This window comes from Chanodichthys erythropterus, chromosome 16, assembly GCF_024489055.1.
Source record: "Chanodichthys erythropterus isolate Z2021 chromosome 16, ASM2448905v1, whole genome shotgun sequence".
Classification (NCBI taxonomy): Eukaryota; Metazoa; Chordata; class Actinopteri; order Cypriniformes; family Xenocyprididae; genus Chanodichthys; species Chanodichthys erythropterus.
Genome location: NC_090236.1, coordinates 25,849,159 through 25,873,526, shown reverse-complemented (window position 1 = coordinate 25,873,526; position 24,368 = coordinate 25,849,159). Strand labels below are relative to the sequence as shown.

At 36.6% G+C, this 24,368-nt stretch overlaps 3 protein-coding genes across 5 annotated transcripts; 1 reads left to right on the top strand and 2 right to left on the bottom strand.

The window, feature by feature from the left end:
* Positions 1-11: 11 nt before the first annotated feature.
* On the bottom strand, positions 12-5,643 carry gtf2b (general transcription factor IIB). Its single transcript, XM_067362391.1, has 7 exons — positions 5,563-5,643; positions 3,447-3,553; positions 3,215-3,348; positions 2,983-3,129; positions 2,106-2,235; positions 775-1,056; positions 12-677 (listed from the first exon to the last, which is right to left on the bottom strand). Exons 1-7 carry the CDS (start codon positions 5,577-5,579, stop codon positions 544-546), a joined length of 951 nt encoding a protein of 316 aa, XP_067218492.1. The 5' UTR covers positions 5,580-5,643; the 3' UTR covers positions 12-543.
* Positions 5,644-7,356: 1,713 nt separating this feature from the next.
* lrrc8da (leucine rich repeat containing 8 VRAC subunit Da) lies at positions 7,357-12,944 on the top strand. Its single transcript, XM_067363495.1, has 2 exons — positions 7,357-7,843; positions 9,074-12,944. Exon 2 carries the CDS (start codon positions 9,076-9,078, stop codon positions 11,548-11,550), a length of 2,475 nt encoding a protein of 824 aa, XP_067219596.1. The 5' UTR covers positions 7,357-7,843; positions 9,074-9,075; the 3' UTR covers positions 11,551-12,944.
* Positions 12,945-13,630: 686 nt separating this feature from the next.
* Positions 13,631-23,714, bottom strand: znf644a (zinc finger protein 644a). Of its 3 annotated transcripts, XM_067362650.1 has the most exons (7): positions 23,616-23,713; positions 23,067-23,174; positions 18,864-21,417; positions 16,359-16,889; positions 15,899-16,024; positions 15,268-15,370; positions 13,631-14,679 (listed from the first exon to the last, which is right to left on the bottom strand). In XM_067362650.1, the coding sequence occupies exons 3-7, from the start codon at positions 21,391-21,393 to the stop codon at positions 14,487-14,489; spliced, it is 3,483 nt and encodes a 1,160-aa protein (XP_067218751.1). In that variant the 5' UTR covers positions 21,394-21,417; positions 23,067-23,174; positions 23,616-23,713; the 3' UTR covers positions 13,631-14,486. The 3 variants fall into 3 exon arrangements, with proteins under 3 accessions (XP_067218751.1, XP_067218750.1, XP_067218752.1); XM_067362649.1 differs by lacking the exon at positions 23,067-23,174 and having other exon boundaries at positions 23,616-23,714; XM_067362651.1 differs by lacking the exon at positions 23,067-23,174 and having other exon boundaries at positions 23,581-23,688.
* Positions 23,715-24,368: the final 654 nt, after the last annotated feature.

Here is a 24,368-nt window from a genome sequence, read left to right as displayed (position 1 = left end):
GTCACTTCAAAAAGGATTCTCTGACGTTTCATGAAAATCTTTATAATAACTGAACTGTGAATACAGGAACAGAAACACAAACAGAAACTCACTTCATACCGTTTCCCTCGTGAAATAAAAAAAAGAGGGAATAAAACCATTTGTGAGCTACACGCTTTCAAATCTCAAGGTATTTGTAAACCTGATTTTGGGATTTCCAAGATGTTCATCATGCTTTTCTGAAAAGCACTTTTTATTAAGTTACTAAATATAATGCAAACAAGCTAACAAAATAATTTCCTACAAAAGAAAATGTTACAGTAAGAAATATGCCTAGTTGGAACCACCAATCAAATTCCCACTTGGACATATGTACAATATTATATACACACAAATGAAAGTACAGCCTGTAATCTGTGTTTAATATTGGAATGTGTCTTCTGCACTTTGCCGAATCCTGCCGTTGTCTTTTCAAAAGGCTTGTGCCTTCAAGGCAAATTTTAAAGAGAAAAGGGCAAAAATTCTGAAAGTACAAAGAGCGGTGAGCGTGGGGCACATGGGTGTTCACAGTTGAGGCAGTTTATCCACAGGTGTGTCAAATTTGAAGTCGGGAGGAAAGAGATCGGCAGCGCGAGGGTAAATGAGACGGTAGGACTGACGGATGGTGACGTCTGCCACTCCAGCAATGTCCCCAATCTCTGCGTTAGAGGAAAATAACGTCACATATCAAGGACACCAACATAACGCTATTTGTTTTTGATTATCACAATACACGACTGGATTGTTTTCCCTTACCTTTCTGTGTCTTCTTCTCAGCAGACGCTTGCGAGGCCATGTAAATGGCTGCGGCTGCCACTGAGATTGGACTGCGCCCTGGAACCAAGTCCAGTTCCACGGCCTTCCTGGCGATGTAAGTGGCCGCCATTTGCACCTGTTTGGGCAAGCCCAAGTTGGAGCAGAAACGTGACATGAAGTCGCCGGTTGTAATGAGGTCCACACTCGTCTCGAGAGCCTTCAGGATAAGCTTGAAGCAACGGCCAATCTCCTTCTTTGAGATCCGAGATACGGCACAGATTTCTGGGATGGAGGGAGGTATGAATTATTAAACAAACTTGAATGAGACCTGCTTAAATATTGATAGCTAAATCATCAAGCATAGTATTTTGAGTTACTAACATCCTAAATTTAATTTCTGCATTACTAGCATCACCAAATGAAGTTACAAAACTAAGAGGTTTTCTAGAACACTCCGTCTGCCTTCCATTGGTTGCACAAACAAATAAACTCACACTATTGAGAGCAACAGTGCCCGCCCACTTTTTCAGAGGCATTGGTTCCAGAAGTATTTTTCCCATAGGGATTTTTAAAAAGTCTTAAGGGTTAAGCCATTAACCAATCCAAACCAACCAGCTACGAGGTGAATCACAACATTACAAACTTTGATTTGAAACAAAAAAAAATCACACAATCACACAATATATATATATATACATATATAAACAAAATATATATCCATACAAATATTTAGGTAGTTTGAGTGTATGGGAACCGGCTCTACGTCATTTCGCAGTGCTTCATAGGAGTTGGTGGGCGTTACATTAACAATTCTCTAACTGGTGCAGATTATTCTGCAGAATCATATTTAATTAAGTTTTAATGAAATTTCACCAGGTGTTCTGCTGTTAAATTAAAAAAATAAGTTGAAATAATGCAGATTGATGACTTCAACAAAAGCATTTACCATCGATTAACAACCTTGTAGCTCAAAGTAAGGTCTGTCTTTAAAGTTTTATAATTTACTGCAAAAAATCAATTCCCCTAATGAGAAAATAAATGGGATTTTTACTTCCTTAACCCAACTGTAGCACTCTAAAGGGTTGAACCAATGTTGCTGTGTCGGACTGGTCACAAAGCTCAAACAAACAATGCAATGTTTTTTAGCATAACAAAGCCACAAAACTCTTTTCAGCAGAATTAACCTACAAATGGCTCACTTATAGTTGTATCTGCATATTATGATGGGATAAGACGAAGTGTTTTAACACTGAAAAAAATACTATACTTAACATGTCAAGGTCAAATGCTCAGTAGATTCAGTGCAGTCTGGTTTATGAATTAGGTTTTACCTTTAAATGTTCTAGGGACGCCCTCCTGTCTGCACGCTATGTAAAGGCAGGCCGAAGCGATCGCATCATTACTTCTGCCTTTCAGACTCTTCTGTTCGTAAACCTGTTTGAACAAGTTGTTTGTTCGGTCCTGTAACAGAGGAAACCATTTTTAAAACAGAGGCACTTCACTGATGCTGCATCTGAAATCAAACACTTCCCTACTATATAGTATGTGAAAAACAGTGAGGCCACAGTAGAGGATTAATGAATGGCAATGAAGCGACTCAACTGACGCTGGTGGGTCACGTGACATTAACAAAATGGTGGATGTAGTATGTCTGAATTTCATTCATACTACCCATATTTATACTAAATAAGGTGTAGTTTTTTTTTTAACTGTCATGAAGTAAATGACATATTTACAAGTGGGAAACTCGGAATTATAGATGATATCCGAGTTGCCGACGTCGTAAGAAGCGTGTCAATGTGAAAACACTGAATTATAATATATCATGTCGAAAATAAAACATCTATAAAGATCAGTGAGCAGAAAGCAAGTCTATAGTGAATGGAAATTAATCATTTTGCAAATTATTTTACATTTACATTCTGTATTTCAATCATTTTAATGATGTGATGTACATAGCAGCGTATAAACAACAAATCACTGAACTCTCAAGTTGTGTTTTATTTAAAAAACTAAGATTTTTGTTTTGATACCATTTATAAATATGTGATAGAAATGAATAGGTTGCATAATTGAGATGTAGTTATTTGGGTTTATTGTTCACAATATAATTCTTTGGTTTGGTTTAGGCTACTTCCATGTTGTGCATAATTACATTGCATTATTACATTACCCTCTAATTCAATAACAGTAGGCTAGGACACTCACAATGATGTTTCTGGGAAGGTTGATCCTGTCGGCCATGGTGCTGATCTCTTTGAAGGCATTCAGCATGGCTCGATCAGAGCTGCTCATGGTTCTCCGATTCTGGTACTTGGAATTTCCAAACTCATCAAAGCTCGCCGCACCTGTTCCCTAAAATGTCAAATGGAAAATTGATTCAAAATTAATGACACCAAACCTTCAAAATACAAAATCAGTAGGAGGACAAGTTCCTTACTTTGCTGATCATGGTGGTGAGGTCTCCTCCATTGAGGAGAGGGTTCTGAGCGTCACCAACACGAGACGGGTCTTTAGTTGCTTTCTCATTGGTGAACGTTCTCCACTCTGACCCTACATCGATTACACGGTCACCTGCAAAAGAAAGGAAATGTACGCTTATTGTCTTATTATTTAAGTAAGTGATGAAAAACGTCCACTCAAAGCTCTAATATTCAGGTGGAAACACATACCTACTACAAGGCCACATTCAGGACAGATCATGTCTCCTGCCCTGTAGTCCTCCACCAGCTGTGCATCGGGGTGATTGGGGCATTGCACCTTGGGAAGAGAGTCTCCACTGAAACACAGACAAGATCCCAAAGGTCAGGGAAAATGTACATGAACTCTGGTGACATGAGAAAACAATTAATTTTCTGTGGATTACGATATAGCAAACAATTCAGGAAGATGCCAAACAAACCAGCTAAAACAATCTAAAGCAGGTGCATATAAAAATTTTTTTTTTTTTTTTTTTTTTTTTTTTTTAAAGTGGAACTCGGTAAGATTTGTGAAGCTCCCCCTACAGTTCCCTTCAGTGAATCACTGTTGTAAATACTCCAAGCGCAGCTCTGGACTACAACGCTCACCTGCGCAGTAGTTTTGCAAATACAGTACAAGAAAGAGGAGGTGGGTAATTTGCAAATACAGTACACTCGATGGAGGTGGGTCATTTTCGAAATTGTCTTATAAAGTTATAATATATACATTGTTTTTGAATTACCGTAAAGCATTTTGTCACTCTCGCGTGAACTTGAACATGAGGCGAGATTGTGTCGGGTCGGCGCAGCTCAACTTGCAAGTGCTGTATTCTGGCGTAGACGTGCCAGAGGGGGTTAGTGCTCGCCTCAAACACACCACTACGAGTCAATTAACCATCGTAAGGACTATTTATGAAGGTAAAAAAAAGTTACTTAGTTCTGCTTTAATTACATAGATTAATTAGGGATGGTTCTTGCTGCATAATTTTGTTCAAACACAGCAGAACCACAGAGTACATAAATATGACAGATCCTTCTTGGCATCTAATATTTGAATTTATTAGAGATAAATAATTGATATTGGCCGATAAAAGCAAATTTTCACACTATCAGCCATCGGCCGATAGTTTAGAAAGTCAATAGTCAGGGCCGATATATCCTGTCAATCAAAAGAGGGAAGGAAAATGCACTGAATTTGTGCTTTATGTAAAGAAAATGCTAAAAAAAAACAGTTTGATGTTCTATATTAATAGTAATTATATGAATTAATAACATTCAGAAAGTTAAGAAATTCATTTAATCTTCAGAATTTAGTTAATGTGTTAATATCAATTTTAGTAATGTTTGTTTTAAACTGATAGTTACTCAGAAACAAGTTGATGAAATGGAGAGAATAAAGTTTTTATTTACATTTTTCAAAATATAATAACTAAATATATAATTTAACTAAAATTATAATGAAATTATCATTAATTTAAAAGAACGTATAAAAGGCAGAAACCCCAAACTATTGGTATTGACAGATATCACTCTGAATAATCGGGTACCGGTGGAGAAATGTAATATATACATCTCTAGAAATTGCTATTATCATCATTGTTATTTGAATTCAGCATATGCTCAGTTAAGGGCTTGTTCTATTATTTGCATATCTATACAAAAAAATCAAACTAAAAAATATCTGTTTTGAGCGTTTTCACAATTTATCAACACCACAATAACTTGTTAATTTATTATTAAAGAATCGCAAAATATAATCTCAGCTGTTCAATTTTTATTTTTTAAATAACAGTGGATTAAAGGGGGGCTTAGACTGTTAAAGCAGATAAATGCTAATAAACACTGATACTGTAGCCTCAACAACGCAGACATGAGTTACCTTACCTAAAAATAATTATTTACTGGATAAATAATAAATGGGAATCACTTCCTGAGAATTTTCAAGTGTCCCTCTTGTTACTTCTGTCCGTGCAGTTAGCGCTGTTAGCTCTGTGACGACTGTGTTATTTGGCTCGGTTTTGACAGGCATCTCAACCTTCCGCGCGGATTTAAAACAAATCTCTTACGGCTAGTCTTTCAAAATCACCTACTGCAATCAGCTCTCATTTGGTTTCGTTTCATGAGATGCGAAAGTCTAGCCGACATGCGCTAGCAGAAAATGACAGTGTTCATTATCTAAGACCTCCTTTATACGCATCAACTCACGATGACAACAAACTTCGAGTGAAATCCTATAGAGGGCCACACCGGAAAGATTCAAAGGTAGTCTATGCCATGCGTTTACAGATCGATATCAAAGGGGAACAAAACCAGAAGAAATGTAACTAACCGGCTCGTCGACGCCATACTGTTAGTATCAGTTGTCCACGGCAGTGACTCTCTGGTGAACACAATGGGCGCTCGCTACCCCTATTTATAGGTTTTCTAGGTCACGTGTACAGGGCGAAGACGGAGAGCCACAAGTGCCAAACTTACGATTTTATGATTCGGCAAATTTATTCATGATCAACAACATGTGAATACGTTTCAAATGGGCAATTTAAACCTTAAAATGCAGGAATTAAATTGTATAATTTCACATAAAGTAGCCTCTTCATCTGACATCCCAGGAGTGTCCCAAGGTGTCTACTTTTCACAATTGATTTGCTTTTTTTTCCCTTTAAAAATCTTTATATTAAAATGAGGTTTTTAATAGTTTAAAGCTAATCTAAAATGAGCTAGTGAAAAATGTTATTGCAAATATTATGCATAAACTACCCATATTTTTTAAAGGGACAGTCCCAGCTTCATCTGGGACTGTCCCTTCAATAAATATGGGTAGTTTATGTGTGTGTGTGTGTGTGTGTGTGTGTGTGTGTGTGTGTGTGTGTGTGTGTGTGTGTGTGTGTGTGGTTTGTTTTTGTGAACTGTGGGGACATTCCGTAGGCGTAATGGTTTTTATACTGTACAAACCAAATTTTCTATCACCCTAAACCACCCCTACCCCTACACCTAAACCTACCCATCATAGGAAACACACTTTTACTTTCTCAAAAAAACTCATTCTGTATGATTTATAAGCCTTTTGAAAAGTGGGGACATGGGGTAATGCCCTCATAAGTCACCCTCTCCTTGTAATACCTATATCGTACCCATGTCATTATACAAAGTTGTGTCCTGATATGTCACAAAAACATGCGCGCACACACACAATGTAAAATATAATTAAAATGTAACAAGTTATAACCCAACAGACATGTTAGTGTCTGGCCTAGTACAATATGACTCTAATTGTTTAATCTTTACCTTAAATTTGTTCTTTAAAAGTACATAATAATAAATGACATTGTCTGGACTGAAACATAACACAGGTGCAGATTATGACTTTATTTGACCACAATTGAAAATTCACGTGATTTGCAGTCTCATTTTAAAACTATTTATCACATTTCTGCTGTTTACTGACAAGGCTTTTAAAGTTCCAGCAATAATTACCCTATGCTTTATTTGAGACTTATATACCATCCCTAAATTCACTAATAATTTGTGCTTAATGTGTCATACAAAGTTATTATGGGTTTAATTCCAGTTGTAGTGCTCTCAAAAACCCAGGGTTGGGCCCTCTTATAATCATGCTCTTGTGAGAACACTCATATCTCTCTAAAGGGATCATCTGTTCCCTTCTAATGACACTCAAGAGCTCTAAAGAAGCAAAGTCACTGATAAACAGGTGGGGACATATACTTTTATGGCAAATGCATGTGTTGAACTTGCATAAAGAGTAGAAATGTAATTCTTATTGCCTTGGGCTTCTGTTCATTAAAGTAAGCATTCATGCCATGTTATTTTGTGAAAAAGAATGATTTAAAGCATTCAAAACACTGGTTGGAAAAAAAAATGACAGAAGAGGAAGAAAAATAAGCGTGTTCATGATTTCAGCCAGATAGCAAAGGGAAAAAAAACATGTTCCTCTTTCAAACTAGCTGAAACATGAAAATTAACATTTAGGTGGGTTGGTTTGTTACAAAGACATTTCCTGCACACTGTGCCAGCCAAACAATGCTGCACTATTCAAGCATCTGGGTCCTAGTTTCCTCATAAAAGAAAGGAAGAAGAAAAAAATAAGAAGAGCGTACGGGGTCTTAATTATTAAAAGATTATGGCTGTCAGAATTCACCTAGGCTCCACCTATAATTGAAAAAACACCTTTATCTAGATATTGCTTTTGGTTCAGGGCGTCTTCAGCGCTATATGACTTTCTGGTGATAATTCACCTTATCCGGCGGGTTCATAAACGCTGCGCTGTCATTGTCCAATGAAATACGCAGTTGACGAGCGGAACAACTCCGTCATTTTGACTGCTGAACTACAAGTCGTAGCAAGTCGGACGAAGAATCGCATGTTTTAAACCTCTTGCCGAGTTCAGACTTCTGTGGATAGAGTGTGCAGTGGTTGACGGACATTACATTTCTGTGCTGAAAGAAGATTGTTTGTTGGCGATTTTGTATTTGACTTTTGTAGTCCGTTTCCTGCTCAACGACAACTTTTGTCAAATCTAGCGTCTACAGCAATATGAGAATCGAGATAACAGCGCGTGCTCTTCCATCCCAGTGAAAACGCCAGCTGAGACAGTAAGTCGATCATTTTACTCTTTTTATCTGGGTCTTTGAGGGTCATTTCTTCCTACTTCCTAGAAATATATTATTCCCATGGGTTGCAGGTTATGTTAGTGCAGTTTCGCGTTTTAAGACTCGGTCTACCTTATATGTAGAAACTGACATCACATTACTGCATATGAATATGAATATTTCTATATTTAGATGTTTCATTAGCCTGATAAAAACCTTTTTAGAACAACCTGGAAACGTTTTCCATTTACTGGGTCATCGATTAAATGCATACATTTCCATTCTGAAAAGGTTATTTAAAAAAAAGTTTATTATTAATAATAATAATTTAATAAAATTAATGAATTCATTACTTAAAAGGGTTGTCATTTTAGCCATTTGTCCTTTCTCTTACTAATTAAAACAGTTTAGTTTTCTGTATTTTTTTTTTTAAATCACCCCTTTCTGAAAAATGTAACAAATATGAATTGAAGTGATGGAGGAAGCCTGAAAAGTTTACTATGCCTTCAAAATAAAGGCACATAAGACACTCATTTTGTGGAATGACCAGCTATGTAATCAAAGTCTGAATAATGGGATTCTTAGCTTATATATTTCTTAAAACCAGTAAATAGTTAACGTAGACAATTCTAATGACTAACAGCTGTTATGTGTTTCCAGACTCTATTTCTCACGCAACACTGAGAAAATAGCAGGCAAATAAAGCAGCACTCGAATTGTGTGCATGCCACTGGGAGTAAGTTTAAAAACAGAACTGGTATATTAATACCACATTGGCTGTTAAAAATGTTTTAACCTGGAATCAGGAAACATATCCAAAGTGGATGGACACATGTTTCTCTGGCCACACGAACATGTAAGACTTCGCAGTGAAGTGCCATTTCAAACATTGAGATGGTTCGGACCTTTCATGTTGTAACTTGAAGCCACATGTGGCTAGGAGGTATTTGACGAATAGTGCACACTGCTTAGTCAGTACATGCACTCTGCGTGGTTTAACTCACTCATTTATAAACACATTTGTACATAAGTCGCTTTCAAATAAAGAATCTGTTAAATGACTAAATGTAAATCTACTCTTTTAAATATGTTTATTTTATCTTGGAGTAAACACCCAAGACTTTCAAATGTGTACATCATTAACATTTGAGACATGAAATAAAAGACTCAAATTAGTTGTGTTCAAACATGCACTGGCTTCATATGCACTGACTGCACTCCTCTTTATTACAGGGATGTTTAGTCTCACTGAAGTTGCCTCCCTTAATGACATTCAGCCAACCTATCGTATTCTGAAACCATGGTGGGATGTGTTCATGGATTATATTGGGGTGGTAATGTTGATGTTAGCCATCTTTTCCGGGACTATGCAGCTATCCAAAGACCAAGTGGCATGTCTTCCCTTTCTTGAGAAAAACACTGAGGCAACACAAAATCCACCAGATTGTTTAACACCCCTTCTGGGGACTGGACCCACAACAACTACAGACCTTCCTGACAGCGTTGCACATGAACTTCTTAACACTCAACCTACCCCCTTAAAAAGAGAAGGTATGTGGTCTCAACCTGAGCCCAGAGGACGTAAAACAAACCTGGACTATCAGCAGTATATTTTTGTCAACCAAATGTGCTACCATGATGCCCTACCATGGTATAACAAATACTTTCCTTACCTTGCTCTCATACACACCATAATGCTGATGGTAAGCAGCAATTTTTGGTTCAAGTACCCAAAGACCAGCTCAAAGATTGAACACTTTGTTTCCATTTTGGGGCGGTGCTTTGAATCGCCATGGACAACGAAAGCTTTGTCCGAAACCGCTTGTGAAGATTCTGAGGAAAACAAGCAAAGATTCACAGGCGGTGCCGTTTTCCAGAAACATGTATCCTCAGAGGACAGCAGTCAGTCTACTCCTTTGATTGAAACTCCAACAGTGCAGTTTCCTACCGAAAAGCTCATTGCAGAGGCTCCCAGCCTGACCACCTTAGACAAAAAAGATGGAGAACAAGCCAAGGCTCTTTTTGAGAAAGTGCGAAAATTTCGAGCTCACATCGAAGACAGTGACTTCATCTACAAACTCTATGTGGCTCAGACAGCAATAAAAGCACTGAAGATCATTTTGATTTTGAGCTATACGTCAACATTTGCTGCAGAGATCAGATTCTGCCATATATGCAATCCTAAAATCGAAAGTTTGACCGGGTATGAACAATTCCTTTGTACGCACAACATGGCATTCATGTTAAGGAAACTTCTCTTCACCTTCATGGCTATGATATGTCTCTATGGACTGGTGTGTTTATATACACTCTACTGGCTCTTCAGGAGACCACTCAAGGAGTACTCTTTTGAAAAAGTCAGAGAGGAAAGTAGCTTTAGTGATATTCCTGATGTCAAGAATGACTTTGCATTTCTCCTACACATGGTCGACCAGTACGATCAGCTGTACTCCAAACGATTTGGCGTATTTCTCTCTGAGGTTAGTGAGAACAAACTGCGAGAAATTAGCCTTAACCATGAGTGGACGTTTGAAAAACTACGTCAGCATGTAACATCCAATGCTCAAGATGAACAAGAACTACACCTCTTTATGCTGTCAGGACTCCCTAATGCAGTATTTGACCTCACTGATCTGGAAATCCTCAAGTTAGAGCTTATTCCTGAGGTCAGGATTTCAGCCAAAGTTTCTCAGATGACCAACCTACGGGAACTACATCTATATCACTGCCCTGCTAAAGTCGAACAAACCGCTTTCACTTTTCTCCGTGATCATCTGCGATGCCTTCACATTAAGTTTACTGATGTTGCAGAAATCCCAGCTTGGATTTATCTGTTGAGGAGCCTCAAGGAACTAAACCTGATTGGGAACTTGAACTCTGAACACAACAAGATGATCGGTTTGGAGTCACTGAGAGATCTGAGACACTTAAGGATGTTGTATCTCAAAAGCAATCTCAACAAAATACCTACAAATCTAACAGAACTGTCACCACATCTCGTCAAACTGGTGATACACAATGATGGGACTAAATTACTGGTACTGAACAGTCTCAAGAAGATGACCAGCCTGGTTGATTTGGAGCTCCAGAACTGTGATTTGGAGAGGATCCCCCATGCCATCTTTAGCTTGGCTAGCTTGCAAGAACTGGACTTGAAGAATAACAATATCCGGACCATTGAGGAAATCATCAGCTTTCAGCACCTGAGAAGATTGGTGTGTCTCAAGCTGTGGTACAACAAGATCACTGCCATTCCACCATCGATAGGCCTAGTGAAGAGTCTGGAGTCCCTCATTATCTGTCACAATAAACTGGAGACCCTTCCTCCAGCTTTGTTTCATCTGCCCAAACTGAGGCACATTGACCTCAGCCACAACTCCATCTCAAGTATACCAGTGGAGATTGGACATCTTCACAACCTTCAACATTTTGCTATCACAGGGAACAAGGTAGAAGTTCTGCCTAATCAACTGTTCAAATGTTCCAAACTGAAGGTTTTACTTTTGGGTCATAACAGCATCACCTCCATCCCAGACTCCATTGGGCAGTTAGCTCAGTTGTCCCAACTTGAGCTCAAAGGGAACTGCTTAGATTGCCTTCCATTCCAACTTGGCCAGTGTCGCCTTCTTCGGAAAAACCTCCTCTTCGTGGAGGATCATCTTTTTGACACACTGCCTCTTGAGGTCAAGGAAAGTATGAGTAGTGACTAATGGAACTCTTCAGAATGGATTTAAGCATTATAAAGAGTACTTCACTCTTCTTGGTAGATGAAAATATAAAAAAAATAGCCAAAAATATTTCATAAATGAATGTGCAAGGGGCGGAATGTGTACACTTTTTTGAATGATGGATGTTTCAGTTCTTTGGAAAGAATTGCCTATGGGCCTGCTAGTATGTCATCAACATATATGGTCACAAACACTTGTTGCAAAATATAACAGGAACGTTGCAAACAACAGGTTTGGTTTGCTTCTGTTTGCCTACTAGAAGGTATGTTTAGTTTAAATTATGTTCTGTTACACATTTACATGTGTATATTGTGTTATTTATATAATACCATATTTAATACACAGACTGATGAGTAGGGACAATGCACACAAAAATGAAAATTCTGTCATCATTTACTCACCCTCACCTGTATCATTTTCTTACTGATGTGGAACACAAAAAGATAATATTTTAAAGAATGTTTCAACTGTTATTTTGTCCATAAATGGGCCCAAAACAACATCCTACCCCTCAGACTTTCATTGTAAGGACTAATAAAACACTAAGACATTTTTCTAAAAAATCTTCTTATATGTACCGCAAAAGAAAGAAAGTCATACCGGTTTGAACAACATGAGGTTGAGTAAATGATGGCAGAATAGGCATTTCTGGATGAACTATGTATAAAGGTCAGTAGTTATCCTAAATATCAAGTGTCCTAAAATTTCAAAAGTGTCTATCGGCACCATTTAATTATGGAAGCAAACTTAACTTAATTTTTCAATAAATGTTTTATATGTATCATGTATTTCATACGATTTTTTTCTGAGTTTAGGAGCAGCGCTTACCAACATTTAAACACTCTCAAAGACGTGATGTGACATGAGGAAAGATATTATGAAAGTTCACGTTTTCTCTTTAGCAATAACAGCACTATTGCAACACACATTTGAGTTTGAGAATGGTTTGTATTTCCTTTGTTAACACTGAAACATATAAAGTGTTTTTGCTGTATTGTGCTGATAAAAAGCATATCAAGGACTAAGTACTGCCAGATGGGGGGGATGTACATGCTGCACCTCATGATTACAACCACAGTGACCTTGTAAAGATGCTCGAAGTTTACTTATGCATTGTCGTAACGATTGTATCTTAGAATATGCCACATGCTTGGCAAAGAACATACTGCCCTTAATATTCTCTTCAATATAATTATTAATATCTTATTTTTTTCTGTTTTTGATTGTTATTCTTATTAAATGTTGTGTATAAGTTTGGATACATGTTACAGTGTTTTAAAAGTACAACGGTACAAAGGTTTTAACCTGTATTTTGAGTACTAGAAACTGATAGACAAAGAACAATACCTGCAAATATCACAAATTAAAAGAATTCGATTTACGAGATTGTGACCTCGTTTTTGTACTCTAATTGATTTTGGCTTGCCAGTCAAAGATGCACACTCCATTTGAGTAAATTCAGGGATTTACATATTACACTTTTGCTTACATAAATGTTTCAACTTGTCTGCCTTACTTCAAACATGTTGGTTTACAGAGCATTTGCCCACCTCCTTCTAGTTGGTTTTGCTGTCGTTTCCCCTAGACATTTCTACACCTTGATAACATTGTTTGTAGTTACAGCAAAATGCCCACACTGAGCTCTTCAGTTTAATACAATATGCCACTGTTTGTGAATGGAGGCTGCATTGTTCTTTATATTTTTACATCCTTCAGCAATGGGTGTGTCTGGAGCTGAATGTGATAATTAGGACCCTTCTGCTCATGTATCATTAGAAGAAAAATGGAGCCTATGGGGGGAAAACTACTAAGAGAATTTATATACCCCTAAACTTGATGAAACCAAACTTCTCAGGATCTGCTCTTAAAACCACTGATTTCTTTCACATAAGTGTAGGTGTACCTCAGAAAAGTTACACAGTAGAAGCTTTCTGCATGTATTCCAGTATCACTTGTAATTTAGCCTTTTTTTAAAAGTTTCTGTGAAGATTATCTAGGTTATTAAACTACAATACGTCTTGCTAGCATTGCTAGCAATATGCAGATTAAGTGGTATAAAATGACAAATCAAGTTACATTTTATAGCTTAACATAGCAACAAGCTGAAGACGACAAAAACATTTTATTCCGAACAGCAAAAATGTTTATAGTGATTTACATTTTTTCACATAAATTACCTAAAAAGGTTTATACACAAAAATATCTGAACTGTAAAAAAATGGCCTACACAAGTAACAGTTAATGTTTTTTTTTTTTTCTTTTTCTTTTTTGCACACGTGGCAAACTTACAGATTTAAGATAAAATCAAAACAGGGTAATAAGTGAAAACCAAAATGTTACCGGAGCGGAAATGGTGTAAACAGGGGAGTTATGACATGCATACTGTCTGAACTGCTAAATATCAATAGAACAGGATGTTTCACACAACGACTGATGTGTTGGCATGAGTTAAACTTCTGAATCAAGTAAATATATAGACTTACATTTTTACACATATGCCTTATATGTGCACCTTCCAAGGCTCATGGATGGGACAACAAAAAGACAAAATTGTGTTGGTTCTCAAATTAAAATGGCTTGTTATAAAATCCACATACAGAATTATTTCAGTTTTTGTAGAGCATAAATCTGCAATGACAGATTAAACTCAACGTGAGAAGCATCTGAGGTAAAGGTTGTCTTTTGGTGGTGGGTCCACTGAAATCTCAACATATTCACCCACCATTCGTACGTTCTTTGACCATGTACAACACCAGCACAATGTAACAATATCTAAAAAGCCGTCTGTGATAACAATGGATCCTCATTAAGATTAAAAACAGAAGTCCTTACTGATGGCAATATAAAATTTAAACCAAATAACCAAACAATTTACACACAATTGAAATTACAAGGACAATTTGTGTGTGTTCCTGGGCTCATGAGGATGTTTGCATCACTGAAGGTTGTGCCTGTGGTATGGTGTTGGAACAAGAGTCCGTGGGGAAGGAGCTGACTTCCACCATCCCTGCCCCTGTGTGCGGTACAGCGGTATTCATAATGTGCCTCTGTAAATGCTTTATCCAGTCCTCCTGCACTGACAAAGGGCCCTGGAAGACTAGATCACAAAACCTGCATGTGGAAACAATTACACAGTAGATTAACAATAATGCATTGACAAATGTGAATGGAATGGAAAAACAAGATTTTTTTTGGTAACACTTTATTTTACAGTGCTGTAGTTACACGTTACTACGTGTACTTACTATAGTAATAACTGTAAATTATTATTATTAAATTACAAGTAACTAAGCCTAAACCAAACCCTAACTCTATAGTAAGGACATGTAGTTAATTAATAGTTTGAGTTATTTGAGTAATTACAATGTAACTACAGCACTGTAAAATAAAGTAACCTTTTTTTATATTTTATAATTACAATATGTATTTAAATTAGATTTGAATTAGATTTTATATTATATATATATATATATATATATATATATATATATATATATATATATATATATATATATATATATATATATATATATATATATATATATAAAATCTTGTGTGTGTGTGTATATATGTATGTATATTACACACACATATCCATTTACTTTTATCTTAGATGCATTTAATCACAATTGACCAATTTGACAGGACTAATTGTAATATTATATTAATTATACATTTACATTTTGTAACGGAGGTTACCTGCAAGTAAGTGTATAGATTTCCTCTGGAGTGTGCAGCAGCGGGTAAGTTTTCTTCTTTGACCCAGACCTTGATCTTTGCTTTCTCTGTTTACAGTCATAAGCTGCAATAATGAACAATGCATTTATTAGAAACTATATAAACAATATATATATATTTGCATGCTTTTAATGTTTAGCAAAATATGTTAAAGCACCTATTCCATATATTACAAATAAAGTGTTACCCTTTTGGTGGCTGGCTCATGGCCGAATACCACTCACTTCATCTCAATAACGCTCTATTATTGGACATTTGATTGTGAATAAATAAAATCAACTGATAACAATACTTCTACAATGGCATCAAGCAGCAACTACAATTTGATAAACCATCAAACATCACTATAAATCTCTGCTACTAAAAGCACCTGAATTATCCTTAAATTCAGATTATCAAAAACAATTCAAAATGTTTAAGTTACTTCCATGTTACTTTTTATGAGAAATTCAAAGAGTTGAAGCAAAGTTTAGTAAAGGGAGTGAGCATGCAACATGCATTCTGTAAAAATCTAAGCCCAATGAAAGTAGAACAAGAAGCCTAACGCCAAGTACACAGATGCATTTACATAGGAGGAAAGAAAGGTGCATACTAGTTCCATCCAGAAGAGCTTTTTTCTTTCTATGTGCATATGCCCTCAAATGATTGGAGAGACTAACACCACTGTGGAAGGTGGCATTACAGTGCACGCAAACTTTTCTATTGAGTTCACTTTTCTCTGTAACAGAAACACAACACATGAAAATTAACCAATTATAGATACTGTAACACAACTATATGTACTCTTCATGTTCAAGTCACTAAAATATATAAATCTTTTCATGTTGTTTAAAAAATAGTTACCCTGAAAATTATAATTTTGACATTATTTACTCACCCTCATGTTGTTCCAAACCCGTATGCTTGTTCTTTTTCTGTATTTCAAGCATATGGGTTTGGTCAAACATAAGACTGAGTAAACAATCCAAGAATTTCCTTTTCTGCAAGAACTGTGCCTTCAAGGAGTGGGCCTGCTTTACTACAGCTGATCAGTGGTACAAATGAAACATTACCTGCTAGTGAATTTGGCACTGCTTTGAAAGGTTCTATCTCCAGGTCACAGTCTTTGCCTGAAGATAAATGGAGAGCCTTTCTCGCCGTGTGGGATGAGTGCTTTGCTTTGGTCTCTTCATGGGCTCTTCTTTTCTTCAAAATTCCAATCAGATCACTTGGTGGTGAACCTTTATTAATATCTATCTTTTTCTTTTCGTCCTTATCTTTATGCCGTTTGACAGTAGATGCGAAGGTTAGTCCGTTATTCAACCTAATAGGATGGAAAGAATTGGTGGCACGGCACTTCTTCTCAAGAACCTGTAGTTTCATCTGAAACTGTTTCTTGTCACGCATCAGTTCTTTCAATATGATCACTGGAGATTTGGACGCGGTGGAAGTAGGTTTGCCCAGTCGCTTCAGGTGGCCTCGTACATGATTGGACAGCCCAGTCCTTGTTTCAAACCACTCCCTACAGAGAGGACAGATGAGGTGTGTCTGTTGACAGTCAGTTGACATCTCTGCAGAATTATCAGTCTGGGATGTGTCCTCCTCTGTTGGGATCAGAAAGCAAAAAGGGAAACCACATGAAATTTGTAAAAAAAAAAAAAAAAGATTTGTAAAATTAAAAATTATGTAAATTAAATATGTACAAACTAAAACTGAAAGGATCCACAACCACAACCTTTTCTGACTGTAAACAAATCAAGGGGGGACCGAAAAACAGCTTGAAGAAGATCATAAACATCATAAACTGCAAAATAAAAGGGGCTATCACAGGAACACCTCAAAGAAAAATTGTATTTGCCAACTCTTCTACATTGTATTCTCAGTGAATCTCCAATGTTTCCACTTACAGTGGATATAACTAATGTCTTTTAAATTAGAAATTATTATATCCTTTATCCTTTGAATTGTTATAAAATCTTAATGATGAGTATGTCTGATTCGAGCACTTCACACCATACATGAGAGTGGTATAATTATTCTAAATTTGTTGTGGATGGTGTGCACAATTTTGCAAATTTTTTATTTTCTTTTATAAATCTTGATACGTGTATGAAACAGTTATAAATACATCAGGACTCTGAAATTTGGGCAATGCACACGATACATTGATTAATTTGTCATACTTTTTTTTTTTTAATAAAAGTATAATTTACCAAATGCACAACCAATTTCATGCAAATTGGGATGCGAGTCTATGAGGAGTATGAAAAAGCACTGCAGAGAATTCCCTCAGTGTAGCACTCCTATCTGGCCAATTATCAGAAAATTGGGTGCACTGCTTCCTGTAGACAAACTGTGTGTATATAAATATAATGATGATAGTCCATTCAGAAAAATTGGCATACATCTTTAATATGTTCTAACATGTACACCAAGTTTTGTTAGGTTTGGACTTCGGTAAAAATAATTTTGGAAATTTGGACCACAACTGAAAAATGCATTGGGTTGTACCTGCTAAATGACCCAAGTTCACCCAAAAATGAATTACTCGCCCTCACGTCATTCCAAAACCGTAAGACTTTTGTTCATCTTGGGAACACAAATCAAGATCTTTTTGATCTGACTACCACTCTGACGCTTCAAAAAGTTCATAAATAGATCGTAAAACTAATCCATATGAATTGAGCGGTTGAATCCAAATTTTCTGAAGAGACACGATCACTTTATATTATGAAAAGTTTGAATTTAGGCTTTTATTCACATATAAACATTCATCAACTCACACATCAGTTATGGTAAATGGAAGCTCACGCATGTTTGCTTGATGTGTAAGAACCAATGAGGTTCATTCTCGTGTGTTACGCATCACATTTGAGCCTCCGGAAGAGGTTTGTTCTCGCGCGTCATTCAGGTTCGGTTGAGCTTCGGCTGACCAATGTTTATATGTGAATAAAAGCCTAAATTAAATCTTATCATATAAAGCAATCTAATCTCTTTAGAAAAATTTTGGTCTAAACCACTCAATTCATATGGATTTGTTTTACGATTTCTTTATGAACTTCTTCAAGCATCAAAGTAGTAGTCGCGTAGCTGTCTATGGACGGACAGAAAGCTCTCCAATTTCATGAAAAAGATCTTAATTTGTGTTCCTAAGATGAGCAAAAATCTTACGGGTTTGGAACAACATGAGGGTGAGTAATTAATAACAGAACTGTCATTTTTGCGTGAACTAATGCTTTAAACAACTAAACTTCAAATGAGTAGCATTTGTCAAGTTCAGCTATATGCCTAGCAGTATACACAAAATATTCTAGAGATACTCCAAAATAAAAATTCAGACCTATACTGATCATTTTCATTTTATGGTTGCTAAATGGTAGAACCAGCTACTAAATAAAATCCCTAGCTTACAAAGTATTTTTTTGTCTTTTTCCTACCTTTTCTTTTTTTAATTCTTAAACCTTAAAAAAGAAAGTCTCATAATTAAAGATTTTGCTGAATAAATACTACCTAAATTGATTTGATTAAAAACTCTGTATAGATGCAAGAAAGTCTATCAAGCACAAGAGAAGCATCACCTGTTTTGATCTGTTGCAATGTTCGTCGTCGAACTGGAGGTACTTTGTCAGGAGAAGTCACCTTAGCTGCCGATACAGCATGGCGTACTTTTAGGCCCACTCTGTGCAAATGTCCTCTTATATGATTAGAGAGGCTAATTCCTGACTCAAATACAGCAGGACAGTACGGACAAGCCTTCAGATCTGTCTCAACATCTGAGCTCTGTTCACGCTTTACAGTGGAGTTTGACTCTGAGATCTCTTCTTCCTTGTATTCGTCTTTGACAGAAAACTTCCTCGGGGAACCATGATTTCTCTCAAAGTGACTAGATGAGGCAACAAGACTTGCCTTTGCAGGTGAAGTCTGTTTTCTTACAAAACGTGCATTAGCATTCTTATTGTTTTCACATTCTTCAGGTCCAAGATCATTAGAATCACAGATAAAGTCACCATTGTTAATAAAGACTTTTCTCCTCTTGGATGCTTCAGATTTCTTGAAATTTTGTCGAGATTTTGGGAAATCTAAAAGAATATCTTGGCCCTGCATATTGTGGAATGGAGTGGACATTTTCCTTTTGGAAGGTGACTTCTTCAGTGTTTGCTTTTCCAAATTTAAATGCATATAGTTGGTGTTTCCAACATCTTCTGAACAAGTAACGTTTCCATCAGACTTAAAAGTTCTTTTAGTGTTCCCTTCTTTAGAATGAGCTGATCTTTTCAGAAACTTTGAGGGGGACAAACTAGTTCCTGTTTCAGAGAATGTGGTCTCATTACTGTCAAGAAACTCCTGAGGCTCCTGATGAGTGTTGCATTCTGAGGCACTCTGGTCATTACGTTTCTTTCTAGATAAAAGTGTGTGAATTGATTTGTCAAGTCTTGATTGGCTTTGAACACTTTTGTGCATCCACATTTTTTTCTTTCGTGACAATTTTGGTGACTTTGCTGTTGGTTTTGCACATGTCGAAAGAGCAGAAGTCGGCTGTTCAGTCAGTGATAGTTCTTCATCACTGCTGTCAAGGGAATGTGAGGATGCCTGTTCTTCATTAAACTGTGTTTGACAGGAAGCCTTAACATGATTTCCAATGTTTTTAGTTTTTCTTTCAACAGAACAGGAGTAGGAATTTGGACATGTCGATTTATTGACTTTGCGCTCCTGAAATCCATCTGATTTCCAAACAGTCAGATCAGCACCACTGATGCCATGTTTATGAAGCGAATGGCGTCTCAGTTCAACTTCATTCATTTCAACAAAATCACACTTGTTACAACTATAGTACCGCTTGTCCTTCTCATGGGTCTTGGCATGTTGCACAAAGGTGTTCGGACAGTTCGTTCCAAAGGTACATTGGGGGCATTGCAACTTTGCATCTTTACCTTCATCTTTAATTTGATGCAACTCATTTTTTTCTTCCATAATTTTATGTCGCTTGTCCCGATGAACACTTATGTGATGCAACATCGAACTATGATCTTGATAACACTGCCCACATTCCTTACATATGAATGGCTTTGAACTAGTTGTATCTTTATTACATGTAATTTGTCGGTTTTCTTGTGATTTTTCTTTAAAACTGCTATTACGTTGAAAAAAAGAAGGTTCCTCCCTAGAACATGAGTCTGATGGCAAACTATCTCTAATCAGTCCCATCTTTTGTGTCTTGCTAATAGGTTTTTTGGCTGGTTTGGGAAACAGGTGTTTGACCGCCTTAGCAGCTCCATTTAAATACTTGGTATGTTTTACAATGGTTGACTGTAATTTGGATGGTTTTCTTGGGGAACGTTTCTTCTTAACAGGACTGCACTCTGTCCGGCTTCCTTCACCTGGATGATCTTTTTTTGAATCAAAATTCAAATCAGAGTATAGGTCCTCGGAAGGATCGACTTTTAACACCAATTTTTCTTTACGTTTTCTTCTTTTATGGCAGAGTGGTGACGGAACTCTTCTTTTATGGTTGATGGGTGAAGGAACGGGAGACAGTTTTTCCTCCATTTCGAGACCGTTATCATCATCCCACAGGAACTTCATAAATTCCCTTTGGGGATTCCAGGTAAGGTCATTTCCATCATCATAATTATCTAATGAACTTTCTGGAGATTCTGTATCAAAGCCCCATATGCCCCTATTCTCCACATCCTCCGCAGTCAACGTTTGCCTGATTGTTATTTCCCCCTCTTTTCTGAGTGGATCAGATCCTTCAAAGTGGACGTTGGTTGTGACAGAATTCTGAGCTTGTAATGATTTGGGAAGGAATACTGGTACGTTTTTTGAAATATCCAGCAAGATTTCATCTGATATATGGGGTGAGGTGGATCCATTGACGTAAGCAGCCTTGGCTGGTCCATCTGAACAAATGGAGTCCATAAACCCGACACTGGTCAGGAGGTCTCCTTGGTCATCGAGTAGTGCCATGGTTTCTTGAGGACAATGCGCTGATGGTCCTGGTGTAGCCCCCTCTACAGAGAATGTCTCGCTGTTCAAAAGGTCCTGAGAGATTCTTGACATTGAGGTGTCATTCTCCTCTACTTTGGCACTCTCCTTCAAACCAGACATTCCTAAGAGTCCTATGGACCGTTTCTGGGGACAAAACAAAAGAAGGAAAAAAAGAAAAGATGATAAGCATGAAAATCGATATTTAATTGAATTCATGTTAATGTTAATATTGTCAAGTTGTGAAGTTACCTGCAACCATAAATAATGTAAACTCTGCTTTGTGCCCAACAAATACCACTAGTGTTGTCAAAAAGTACCGACCGCAATACCAAGTCGGTACTGAAATTTTAAATAAACACCTGATTGGCAATTGTGTTCACACTCTCATCAGATATGTCGGTGATTGGCTACAATGATCAACACTTCAAAAACATGTTGTAAATAGACATCCGTGATACTCTTGACCGAGTGGATACACACAGGAGCGTTTGAAAGCAGGCGTCTTATCAGCGGAACGTCCACTGATAGATGCCTGCTTTCAAACACTCCCGCTCCCGCTTTCAAATTCAAACACTTCTGTGTGCTTTCAAACACTCCCACGCATTGATCATTGTAGCCAATTACAGACATATCTGATGAGGTGTTTACAAATCCGCTCAACTGTGCTCAAAGTGTCACATTTTGAAAACGTCATTACCGACAGTCAGTACTTCTGACAACACTAAATACCACTACTTATAAACCAATAGAATAAGTTCAGATTTATGATTTAAAAAAAAAAGTTAAAGTCTTGAAAAGATATAAGTAATGCATGCATTTTTTCTTAATTTGCGTTGAAACAATTGCTTTCAAACAAACATTTAATAGTGATTAAGGTTATGTTTTGTGCTACTGAACAAAGGTAAATTTCTATAACAGTACTGTTTGCTCACACTTTTGTCTTCTCAACAATAAAATGATACATTCTCCTCTAATAACATTTCACAAAGCACACAAAACAATATTAAACTAAATAAAAACATCTGCTTTTATTCTTCTCAAGGTCACTTTGGATAAAATTGAATTTGATAGTGTAAACAGTTTAAAAATAAACAAATTCTACATTTCTATAACTAAATAGAATTTCTATAACTATAATTAAACATACAGGAAATGCAAACTGAATTCAATGCTACGCTTTATGGACTTTGCCATTTACATTTGTACATATGATAGTTTTGCTCATGTTTGATAGTCATACTTACCTCGAGTATATATGATAATTAAACATCATAACTGTGACTTAGTCCTAACTGTATTTAACTTTTTTGTTATTATATAAGTGCACCTCCAGGTTTCTACAAAAATACTGCAATTATTATTTGTAAAAATAAAATATATATATTTCTGTAGCTGATCATTGCTGCTCCTGACTATTGCTGGTTAACAACCTTAATGCATACTGCCCTTGATAGATGGTTAACAATGTCATTAAAATTCAAAGCAAGTTTCAACATGTATAAATTTTGTATGATAATCAATTCCTATTGCACATGCAATTTTTGGTAAGCACCCCAACTAGTTGGTCTTGCATGCTTAAAGTGATAGTGGAAATGACATACAACTAGGAAGAGTTTTAGCTTAATAATGCTATAATAATATAAGAGTATGCATTATATATTATGGCTGATCCTGAGCAGGAACAGGGACACCAATTATAGGCACTACACTGTGCATACAAGATATAGCAAGGAATTCAGATTATGCTTATGTGCATTATGACACTGTGACTGTATAAATAAAATATAAAACACCTGATAATACTGTACAAAGAATCACCAACAGATAGCAGGGGAAATCTCTTCTCTTCATGTGACAACGGTATGTAAATCACATGCTCTCAGAAAAGAAAACATTCATTCCTAAATGTATAAATAACACATGAACAGTTTAAATAGCATGTTAAAAGTATTAACAGTTGTCATGATATATAATTGTTATGATGCAATTCCTGAAAAGCACATTATATCTTTGTGGATCAAGTTCTATATATTTCATAAGTAGTGGTTCACAAAACATCAAATGCTTTCAACCCTGCAGCCAATTTTTCAGAAACAGTCATTTTAATAATTCAAACTGGCAGTGCATACCAAGAATTGCGTGCATTAATAACTTGAAATATATTTCTGACATCTTTCTGTTTAGGCATTGCTGTTACTACATACTATGAGTGTGCTAGCAAGGTAGCAATCAAGCCCATTATGTTCAACATCAAGCTTAAAAACACTTGCCCCTAGCAGAATGTTGGGGACACTTTGATGGTTTTACCTTTCAATGCTGTTGGTAAATGCATTTTAGCCTACCTTTCTGCGGATGCGATTGTGGACAATAAAACTGAAGTGAAATCATTTCATTTTTGCTCGCTCAAGCTTTCCATCTATTGCGAAGCCGCCATATTTGCTCGATGGTCCACAGACAAAGGCATTGCACCTCATTGAGGGGGACACCAAAAACTTGACAAAGTGTCTTTAAAAAATGGTTGATATTATCATTGCCTAACAGCAACTACTTATTTATGATACAACTTTACACAAGAAAAACATATTGGATACGTTTATTCGGGAAAAAAATAACCATTTGTATGAGTCATGTAAATAATGCCCCCCAAACAAAAAGTGGACTATTCCAAATAGGTGGCAAGTAGAAGTACTGACGGTAAAGTGAACAGAAGAAGATAAGCAGAAAGAATGACAAAGGCACTCCCAGCCAGTTATTTTGAATAAAATAATGCTGATAGCACGGTATATCAGAGTAAAATGTTTTATCTTAAGTCATATGTACATCAAGTTTGAACTAGGGAAACAAGAAATTCCTTCAAAGGTGTTTCCCAAAAATACGTCTAGTCAGACAGCTATCAGTATCATACTGAAGAAGAGCGTAAAGGCGTAACATTTATTAATTTAATTAAAATATGGTGGCTTTCTGTTCTTTAATCCTGTGAAATACCGCGTGTGGAACCTTATAAGGGACACTCCCGTTTATATTATCTTGTTTCTGTAATAAAACGACCATGTTTAATGCCGTAATGATGATTTCCATGACCTTGCGCGCGATTC

Excerpts from the sequence above, each read along its gene's own strand:
- znf644a (XM_067362649.1), bottom strand. The coding sequence starts at position 21,393 with ATGTCTGGTTTGAAGGAGAGTGCCAAAGTAGAGGAGAATGACACCTCA. Across the intron at positions 16,890-18,863 it reads ATTGCAACAGATCAAAACAG|AGGAGGACACATCCCAGACT; the intron begins GTGATGCTTCTC and ends TGATCCCAACAG. Across the intron at positions 14,680-15,267 it reads ATCTATACACTTACTTGCAG|GTTTTGTGATCTAGTCTTCC; the intron begins GTAACCTCCGTT and ends TTCCACATGCAG.
- gtf2b (XM_067362391.1), bottom strand. Across the intron at positions 1,057-2,105 it reads CGTCCCTAGAACATTTAAAG|AAATCTGTGCCGTATCTCGG; the intron begins GTAAAACCTAAT and ends CCTCCATCCCAG. Across the intron at positions 678-774 it reads TGAGAAGAAGACACAGAAAG|AGATTGGGGACATTGCTGGA; the intron begins GTAAGGGAAAAC and ends CCTCTAACGCAG.
- lrrc8da (XM_067363495.1), top strand. The coding sequence starts at position 9,076 with ATGTTTAGTCTCACTGAAGTTGCCTCCCTTAATGACATTCAGCCAACC.